The sequence below is a fragment of the Pseudomassariella vexata genome, assembly GCF_002105095.1.
Source record: "Pseudomassariella vexata strain CBS 129021 chromosome Unknown BCR38scaffold_5, whole genome shotgun sequence".
NCBI lineage: Eukaryota > Fungi > Ascomycota > Sordariomycetes > Amphisphaeriales > Pseudomassariaceae > Pseudomassariella > Pseudomassariella vexata.
This window is the reverse complement of record NW_024467960.1, coordinates 1,331,833-1,340,946: the sequence shown is the minus strand read 5'-3', so window position 1 is coordinate 1,340,946 and position 9,114 is coordinate 1,331,833. Positions and strand designations below refer to the sequence as shown.

At 52.3% G+C, this 9,114-nt stretch overlaps 4 protein-coding genes across 4 annotated transcripts; 3 read left to right on the top strand and 1 right to left on the bottom strand.

Annotated features, from left to right (window-relative positions):
• Nucleotides 1-2,124: 2,124 nt before the first annotated feature.
• BCR38DRAFT_408122 (uncharacterized protein) lies at nt 2,125-3,410 on the top strand (the record flags this gene model as incomplete). The annotated part of the gene is made up of 3 exons (XM_040858234.1): nt 2,125-2,329; nt 2,423-2,723; nt 2,771-3,410. 3 exons carry the CDS (start codon nt 2,125-2,127, stop codon nt 3,408-3,410), a joined length of 1,146 nt encoding a protein of 381 aa, XP_040717118.1.
• A 1,546-nt stretch (nt 3,411-4,956) lies between these two features.
• Nucleotides 4,957-5,693, top strand: BCR38DRAFT_340226 (uncharacterized protein; the record flags this gene model as incomplete). The annotated part of the gene is made up of 2 exons (XM_040855768.1): nt 4,957-5,010; nt 5,145-5,693. The coding sequence occupies 2 exons, from the start codon at nt 4,957-4,959 to the stop codon at nt 5,691-5,693; spliced, it is 603 nt and encodes a 200-aa protein (XP_040717117.1).
• Nucleotides 5,694-6,052: 359 nt separating this feature from the next.
• BCR38DRAFT_483804 (uncharacterized protein) lies at nt 6,053-6,644 on the bottom strand (the record flags this gene model as incomplete). The annotated part of the gene is made up of 2 exons (XM_040863670.1): nt 6,053-6,472; nt 6,546-6,644. 2 exons carry the CDS (start codon nt 6,642-6,644, stop codon nt 6,053-6,055), a joined length of 519 nt encoding a protein of 172 aa, XP_040717116.1.
• Nucleotides 6,645-7,830: 1,186 nt separating this feature from the next.
• Nucleotides 7,831-9,090, top strand: BCR38DRAFT_408119 (mitochondrial carrier domain-containing protein; the record flags this gene model as incomplete). The annotated part of the gene is made up of 3 exons (XM_040858233.1): nt 7,831-8,121; nt 8,174-8,962; nt 9,022-9,090. 3 exons carry the CDS (start codon nt 7,831-7,833, stop codon nt 9,088-9,090), a joined length of 1,149 nt encoding a protein of 382 aa, XP_040717115.1.
• Nucleotides 9,091-9,114: the final 24 nt, after the last annotated feature.

Here is a 9,114-nt window from a genome sequence, read left to right as displayed (position 1 = left end):
CTCCGCGCTCCCCGGCTTCGTCTTCGTCGACGGGTCGAGTACCAACGGCCAGTTTGGAACAAGGTGTCCCCAATCCCCCTTGCTTATTGCGGGAGTGGCGATTGGGGGAGCAGTTGCTGTAAGTTGCAGCAGACGTGCAGATGCACTCTGTCTGTATGCTATGTAGTGCCAACCTGTAGATGCAGCACAAAGTTGGACTCTGGACCCCCTGGATCCAAAATGAATTGACGTGGTGCTGCAGAGGAGTTTTTTCTTCTTCCTTTATTCGGTGAGAGATGGGCATTGGGGTGCACCAAGGCAGATCAGGGTTGCATATCATGGGACATCACACAACAGGCGGTTTCGGTGTCACTGAAATCTCCATGTCCAATGTAGCAGTCAGAAGATTGGAAGCATACCAATATCGGACTTTATGATGCCCTCATGTTGTTTCCACCCCTACGAAACAATTGGATACGACCTACCGGATCCGAGTCTACCGTGTGTTGATTATTGGCCTTGTTGGGGCAAGAACGCGTTGTCCATCATTGTCACCTTGTGGTTAGTAATAACTGAGCTGAAAAGGGTGCGTTCCTAAAATAGGCGTGCCGTAGCCCCCCCACGCCCCGATCCTATTAATTGATGATGATGATGTTGGGTGGTGTAATAGAAGGCGTTGCATCATACTTTTTTCATCTTACTTTTTTCGTCTTAAATCGAACATCACTTGACCGATGTTGGTGGTGGCCCCTCCACGACTTCAAGTTGGACGGGACCCAAGGAAGTTCCCGAAATCGGGCGTAGAAGCAGCCTTGATGTTTTCCATCTCTTTCAAATGAAGGGGCAACTAAGTTTCCCGGCTGTAAGCTAGGTCAGGAACAACAGTTTAAGTCATGAACTGAGTTCGAGGCTTGAGAATCTCTGACAGACCTGGCGAGCAGACGCCGAAGCCTTGGAAGCCATCTATGCCCGACGGCTGCATCTCCGCTTCTAAAGTGCATTAAAATGCAACTTGTCTTGCAGGCACTCCGTCGATCTGTTCCGCCCCAACTTTGCGTTACGCGTGAGCTAGTTCATGGGATTGATGCGATGAACCCCAATTTTTCCCCTTTGACGGATAGGTGTCAGGGCCTGGTGTAAAAACCGTAATCAATTACAGAGACACACGCATTTGCGTTATCATCTGTCTGGGTCAATTAATATCACCGTCGACACCGGCCTCTTCGGAGTTGCCAGTAACGGTACCAACCAAATACCGGCGACTCAATCTTCAGAAAAGACATCGATCAATTGAATAAATATCGGGAGCTTTATTAGATCGAGTGTTGGGCCGCCCAGCTTTGCCGACCAGCTGGGCTTAATTGACGTCTGAAAAGTTAGGGGGAAGTGCCAGGTTGTTTTTTGGCGGCTGCAAGTGCACTTAGAAACAAGGACCAACCCGCTTGACTCCACCTTAAGGTCCTCCTGGATTGCCAAATGCCCTTGTGCCCATGAATGAACTCATGGCGGCCTCCTAGTAAGTTGCTAGTTGATCTTTTTGCTTGCTGGCCCGCACCGGAACTAGTGCCTTTTTTAATGTGCTTTTTTACACTCTTCCTCCATGGTTCTTCGTCTCTTCCTCAAGTCCTTCTATCTACAGATCCCATACCCGAGATCTTTTGTCGATAATCTGCAGCCTTCTTCCCCTGGGCCTGTGTCGCATCGCACACACATTGTGTTGGGACCAGGGTTGTACTGCACAGGCTAGTGGCAATCTGCTCTCCAATCTCTGGGCACGTCAGGGTTCATTTAGCTCTACTGTCTATATAGGGCTGGGGCTTCCGCTGGGTTCGAATTGGATCCTCTTGGGTATTGAAATGAGCAAATATTAGGCCACCGTTCTCTACTTTTCCAGATCCTTGGCCTTCAAAATACACGTTGCCCGCCAACAACGCCCAACTGCACCCGTACACGTCCAGTATACCCCCCATTATCTCCGCCGTCATCCGTTTCCTGGTGCCAGATTGTTGCAACGGGAAACATACGTCACGAACTTCGTTACTCGATCTTGACTCGAGGACCCCGCGTTGCTTTCGCGCCTCTGCCCCTCCTTAAAGGCCATTACCAGCGCGCCCTCCGCCTTATCCTGCCATCCACTGACTCGCAATGGCGACCGAGAAGCCCTCGGTGCTGATTATCGGTGGGCTGGGATACATCGGACGGTTCTTGGCCCTCCACATACAAAGCCATGGCCTCGCCTCCGAAGTAAGGCTGGTGGACAAGGTGCTGCCGCAACTCGCATGGCTGGCTCCTGAGTTTGACGAGGCATGCTCGGCAGACAGATTTATTCAGGCCGATGCCACGAGAGAACGTACGTGGTGCAGCAGATTCCGCGTCGCGGGTTGCTACCTTGTTCTTGATGCTTAGACGGGGCAAGATGCTAACTCGCACTCTCACCCTACAGAAGCGTTAGCGCGGATATTCGACCGAACCGACGGCAAGGCATGGAATTATGTCTTCAACTGTGGTGGCGAAACGAGGTACTCGCAGGAAGACGAGGTGTACCGGCTGCGGTCCAAGGAGCTGTCGTTGGCCGTGGGCAGGGAGTCTGCCAAGCGCAAGGTCAAGTGCTTTGTCGAGCTGAGTACAGGCATGGTGTATAAGCCGGATTCAAACGCCAGCAAAGAGGGTGACAAGTTGAAGCCGTGGAGTAAGATCGCGGTGTTCAAGCTTGAGGCAGAACAGGAGCTGGCCAAGATTGAGGGGTAAGCCACGCCTGCCATCCATCCCAACCTGGGGAAAGTACTAACAGTTCGTGCCCTGCCAGACTCAACCTCGTCATTGTACGGCTGCCCCATGTATACGGCCCATACGCATCACAATGGGTCGCAACTGCGCTGTGCATGGCACGCGTCTACCAGCATCTTGAACAGGAGATGAAGTGGCTGTGGACCGAGAACCTACGGACCAACACGGCACATATTGACGACGTGACACGAGCGCTATGGGACGTCGCTAAGTGGTACAACGCGGGAAAGGCCAACTGGGATGACAGGGAGATGGGCAAGACGCCGACCTTCAACGTAGTCGACAAGGGCAAAACGACACAAGGTGTCATGGCCAACCTGATCGGCGAGATTTTCAAGATCGAGACGGGCTTCCAGGGCCAAATAGTCAGCACCTTTGCGCGTTTGAACATGGACAGCGTCGTCGACGACGTCAACGACGAGGTGCTGGGACCCTGGGCCGACCTGCTGGCCGACGCAGGAATCACGAGACCGGGCCCGTTGACGCCGTTCATGGAAAAGGAGCTACTTAAAGATACGGATTTGAGCATGGACGGAACTCGCCTAGAAACGGTCGTCGGGTTTGAGTATCAAAAGCCGAAGATCACCAAGGAACTACTCGAAGAGGTGATCGAAAGCTACAAGAGGATGAAGTGGTGGCCGTAATCAGAAGCGTCGTGACGTTCAGACAAGCGCGGAGACGTAAGAGAACGAACTTACCTAGGCCGAGGGACGCCGATGAGAGTTCGTGCGGGCACTCCGTTGCTGTAGGCACCATCATCATCTGACGACATGCCACGATAACGACCGAATCTAAAGCGCAGAAGGGACCGTCAGTGGGCGATTTTGCGTCTGTTAAAAAAGATTTAGGCGTAAAGAATAACAGTCTTGTATGACTAGGATATCCATTATTTTTTTTCCTTCAAATCTCGCTGGAGTGAGGAGGGTTTGAGGTTAAATTTCAAATGTAGAGAGAGAGGCGAGATGGGCTACGACTTTGTAATATACATAACATGCACATTTTTCCCGCCCCTGGAATTCGGAAATTCGCCAGCGTGTGCGGCTCCTCATCAGGAGCAGAATCTACCTTTAGTTACGCCGCCCGAGAAACATGCAATGCACTCCTATCACATTCCCTGAAGTATCTCATCGCAACGTCACATCACATGGTTGATTGTGTCGCTGCCCAGGGAAGGCCTCGGGAAATGCCAAGAATCTTGTTTCCCCTCAGTAGTTGCCCCTCATTCGGGGGTGGTCTCCCGTTCGAGTCGTATCTCAGGGCAGAAACTGCTTCTTATAGGCTGGCCGATCAGACGCGGACTATCGCCATCGTTATCGGGATGACTTTGTTTTGAATCGGTTGGGAGGATTTTTCAGCTGGCATGAAACTTGTATCAAGTCGTTCAAGTCTTTCCACATGATGGTGTCCAACAACACAGACACTTGTAATCTAATGACATCAGTGAGACTAAGCTCCGGGGTTTGAAATCTAGATATTGAAGAGAACCTTCGATGTCAGAAGGATGCGTTCCGGATGCCAGGCCCCCTGCCGTGACCATGTTTTACCTATTTCCAGCCACACCCAAACCCGGTCGACATTTCTGGGGAGTTCTGACTTGGGACACATAACATGCGAACAGCCTAGCGCTGCGTTCGCACTATGCCAAATATAGCGAATGAGGCTTGCCTGGGTCAAGCGACGGAAAGGCTTTGAATCAGCAGGAATGACGCGGTCTACGGTAGTCTCCCGCTTCTTCGGATTTCTTGGGAGCGCAAGTCCCCACAATCCACATGCGCCAATCGGGTCAATGCCTTGTGGCTGGCTCAACGTCAACGCCAGATGCTATTGTACAATCGATCGTGCCTCAGTTTCCCTTGTTCTCAACGCGTTAACAGCATCTGATTTTCATACTACATGCAACATTCCCTGCCTATGGTTATACCTAAGCTGTTATCGTCTCACCCTCGTTTGCTTGGCTTGATCGTCTTTGGCAATAGGCCCTCCCTGCGCTGAGCGTTGAATAGACTCAACTCTACCTTTCTTGTACACCTAAGGGACTTGAGACGAACTACAGCGCCAACGAAGCTACATAGCTACCCCACAATATCCGTACCTCGACAATATAAACATAAGCTTGACGGCCTTTTCAGCACCTTGACAAATCATCTCCTCCTCTCAACTCCCAAGACAACTCGAAACAACTCAGACAAAATGGCTGCCCCCGCGAACAAGACCATCGGCGACCTGACCGGCAAGTGGATTATGGTATGCGAATCCCACACCACCTCTCTCGTGCTATCCCTGCCCCTCTGCAACCACCTGCGGTGCATGGAGGTTGAGCACAGTCCTCGGACACATGTGAACATCCCGTACTAACCTTCCCCTCTTCCCCACCGTAGAACAAAACGCTCTCAGACAGTACGGAGCCCGCCCTCGCCCTCCAAGGCATCGGCTTCCTGACTCGCAAGGGCATCGGTCTGACGACGGTGACCCTGCAAGTCAAGCAGTACAACGGCCCTCCGTCGCCGCCGTCGACGCAGACGGGCGACGTCGTGCACATTGACATCGAGCAGACCGCTACCGGCGGTATCAATGGCACGACGGAGAACCGCAGCATCGACGACACGCAGCGCGGACACAGCGACTGGCTATTTGGCGACGTAAAGGCCCGGTCCAAGTGGCTTACGGCCGAGCAGCTGGCCGCCGTTGCGCAGGAGCACGGCGAGCATCTCGGCAAGGACTGGATTGAAGACGCGGCTGAAGCGCAGGGCCCAGGAGGGGCGTCTCACGTGATGAATTATGTTGAGTCTACCGCGGGCTGGACTGCGGTGCAGATCTGGGGTTTCCAAATGATCGGCGGTGAGAGACGGTATGCGAGGAATGTGTTGGTCAAGAAAAATAACAAGGTCGTGGAGGTGCGGTTGGTTTACGATTACGCTTCTGAGTAAGCAACAGTGGGCGGCATTGTTGTAGCTGTCGCATGCGGTTGGAAGAAATCTAGACCGACCGGCTTACGTTAAAGCTTATCTTGCCGTTGATTTGATTGCCGTTGGGGCTTAATCTGTATGAGTCTGGGTTACTTGCCAGACAATGCGTTGGGGGTGATTTTGGGTCTTGTTTCGGCTGAATGAGTCTATTGCACATTTTATCTATGAAAAGTTGTGTATTCTACGCAAGACTGAAGTTGTCATTCCTATCGGGCCATGTACTCTATACCTAGGATGATAGTGCAATCATGTACGCCATTGGCCAAACCCACTTTTGCCCTGTCGTGTTCTGGTAGTCACTCCCAAGGGATCATATCGCCCTACGCCGGTCTCCTCTTCACAAACTCCTCCAGATCATTCCTTGTCGCTACGCCCAGCACGAACCTCCTGTCCTCATCCGTGACGACGGCAAACTCCTGCTTTTCGCCCGCGCCCGCGCCCTCAAAGAATTCCTCAAGCTCTTCCAGTGGCGTTGCCATGGTGATGACTTTGTACTTCTTGCCCTTGCGTTGGAAACGCACCATAGCCTTGGACAGCGAGTCCTCCGATTGCACCTTGCCCGTCTCGAGCTGCGCCTGTAGGTGCGGTATCGATATGTACCCCAGCAGTGCCCGTGTCGTTGCGTCGACTACCGTCAGGTGCGTATACTCACGCTCGAAGGCCGATATCATGGCGAGGGAGATGGGGTCCGAGGGTGTGAGGGAAAGGGCAGACGGGGGTTCGAGGTCTTGGACTGTGGCCTAAGAAGAATTGTTAGCAAGTTACTGCGTGTGGGATAGGATGTTTGATTGAAATGGCTAGGGGGAGACGGACTCCTCGGTAGCGATTTGACCATTTGGATACGAAGGGTTTCGCGCCAGACAGTATTGATGGGCCAATGTGCGGCGCGCCAGTGGCGATCGTTTGGACCATCTTCGTGTATGTAAGAGCGACTTTAGAAGCTTGTGAGACGGGCGTTGCGGCGTCGACTTCAAATAGCTCTAGGTCACTCAAGGCTCGCGTGAATTTCCAGAATTGGCATATACTATGGGATGGTTTTCATGTGATCATGTGAAAGGGACGCTCGTTTGGGAATCTCGAAGGTTTCCGTAGTGTCAATATCAGGTCGCTGGGATAGGAATGACGAGCGAAGTGGGGTTGCGAGTGAACAAAAAACAGAAACCGCAGGCGGGCTGGATATTTCACTCAACGCTTGACCTTACATAACTCATTCCAAACTCGGCCAAGCGCATGAGAAACATATACCATAGAGCCAATCATCACGACACTATACAATGTACTACTATGCTGAACTCATCGCAATGCAGCAATCTTCCAATTGCAAGAATATTGAATCTTGTTCTCTGGTAGAATGAACCCCTCGGATCATCATAATGCGGGATGATTAAGCCGTCGCTGAGCGTCGCTCGCTAGGGTCTTATCCTTATCGTTTCTATTTCAGTAGACCTGATTGGATCGCATCGGAAAGCCCAAGAGATGATTGGGTGGAGAGCTGTCAAGTCCATGAAAATGTTAAGCTCAGGAAGCTACTACCCCTGCCGACGTCACTGGTACAGCCTCGGGATAGCTCTTTCGCATGCTGCTCTGCGGCGTCGACGTGAGACAAATCGTATTGGCTGACGGCTTGGGGATTTACGGTGGTCTCAGGCCGAAATACCACCACCATGCCATGTACAGATGAGTCGGCCTGTGCACGCTACTACTGTGTATGTCAGGAGTGCTGGACGGCAGCTGGGTGATGTGATCAACTTCCTCCATTATCCGTCTCCTGGTTTATCTCTCATCATCCGCATATAAATCCTAAATCGTCCGTCTTCCCACGTCGCATCGAAGAGTGACTTTGGCCCTAGCCTCCTCGACATCGTGATCCGCGGTAGGATTGTGGTTTCCCTCACGCAGCTTTCTTGACGTATGTTTGTTTCCCCGCTCGCCCGAGCTGTCAGCATTTCCCTCGAGATTATTCATCCGCTGTGACCGTTATTTCCATCCATTCGATGTGATTGTTCTACCGTCGCCAAGCAGCTTCGGTTTCAGTTGGAAGAGCTGTGTGCTGATAATCTCGACTCTCCAATAGGTTGCGCAATCGCAAATAGCCAAGATGACCCTATTCCCCAGTCACCAAATCCTGCAGCAGAATTTCTGCAACCCTCTGAACGGTCGTCGTCAAGCTGCGCCTCAGACCAAGGCTACACCATTCCAAGCGCGCCCCGAGCTATACGGAGCTTTCTCTGTGACGGACGATGTGAAGGCCAAGGCCCAGAAGCTGAGCAAGGAAGCTCAGGCCGAATTCGACAAGGCCAGCAAAGCTGCACAAGCCAATTCCGGCCACATTGAGCTCTATTCTCCCAAGTACTACGCCGCGTGCACGTTCGGTGGTCTCCTTGCTTGTGTAAGATGAACAATACCATCGCTTATACCCAACTACCTAACACGCGACTTAGGGCCTTACTCACACCGCCGTAACACCCCTGGATCTCGTCAAGTGTCGTCGCCAGGTCGACTCAAAGTTGTACAAGGGCAACTTCCAAGCCTGGGGCTTGATTTACCGAGCAGATGGTCTTCGAGGTATCTTCACTGGTTGGAGCCCGACCTTCTTTGGTTACTCTGCCCAGGGCGCCTTCAAGTATGGATGGTACGAATACTTCAAGAAGACCTACTCCGATGCCGTAGGTCCCGAAAATGCACACAAGTACAAGACTGGTCTCTACTTGGCTGCTTCGGCCTCCGCCGAATTCCTCGCTGATATCGCCCTCTGCCCCTTCGAAGCTGTCAAGGTCCGCATGCAGACCACGATCCCTCCTGCTTACACTGGCATGTTGAACGGAATTTCAACCATCACCGCTGCTGAGGGCATCGGCGGATTGTACAAGGGTCTCTACCCGCTTTGGGGCCGCCAAATTCCGTACACTATGATGAAGTTTGCCTCTTTCGAGACCATTGTCGAAGAGATCTATGCACGCCTGCCTGGACAGAAGAGCGACTACAGCAAGCTTACTCAAACTGGTGTCTCCTTCACTGGGGGTTACCTCGCTGGTATCCTGTGTGCTATCGTCTCCCACCCCGCCGATGTCCTGGTCAGCAAGCTCAACGCGAACCGTGGTGCCGGTGAGGGATTCGGTGCTGCCGTTGCCAGAAACTATCGCGACATCGGCTTCATGGGTCTTTGGAACGGTCTACCCGTCAGAATTGTCATGATTGGCACTCTTACTGGTCTGCAGTGGATGATCTACGTAAGCTTTCTTGCTGTTATAATATCCAAGAGTCTTTGCGCTTACTTACATTTGCACAGGATTATTTCAAGATCTTCATGGGTTTCCCCACGACTGGTGGAGCTGCTCCCCCAGCAGAGAAGAAGTAAGCAGGGTCCTGGAGGTTGGCAGCC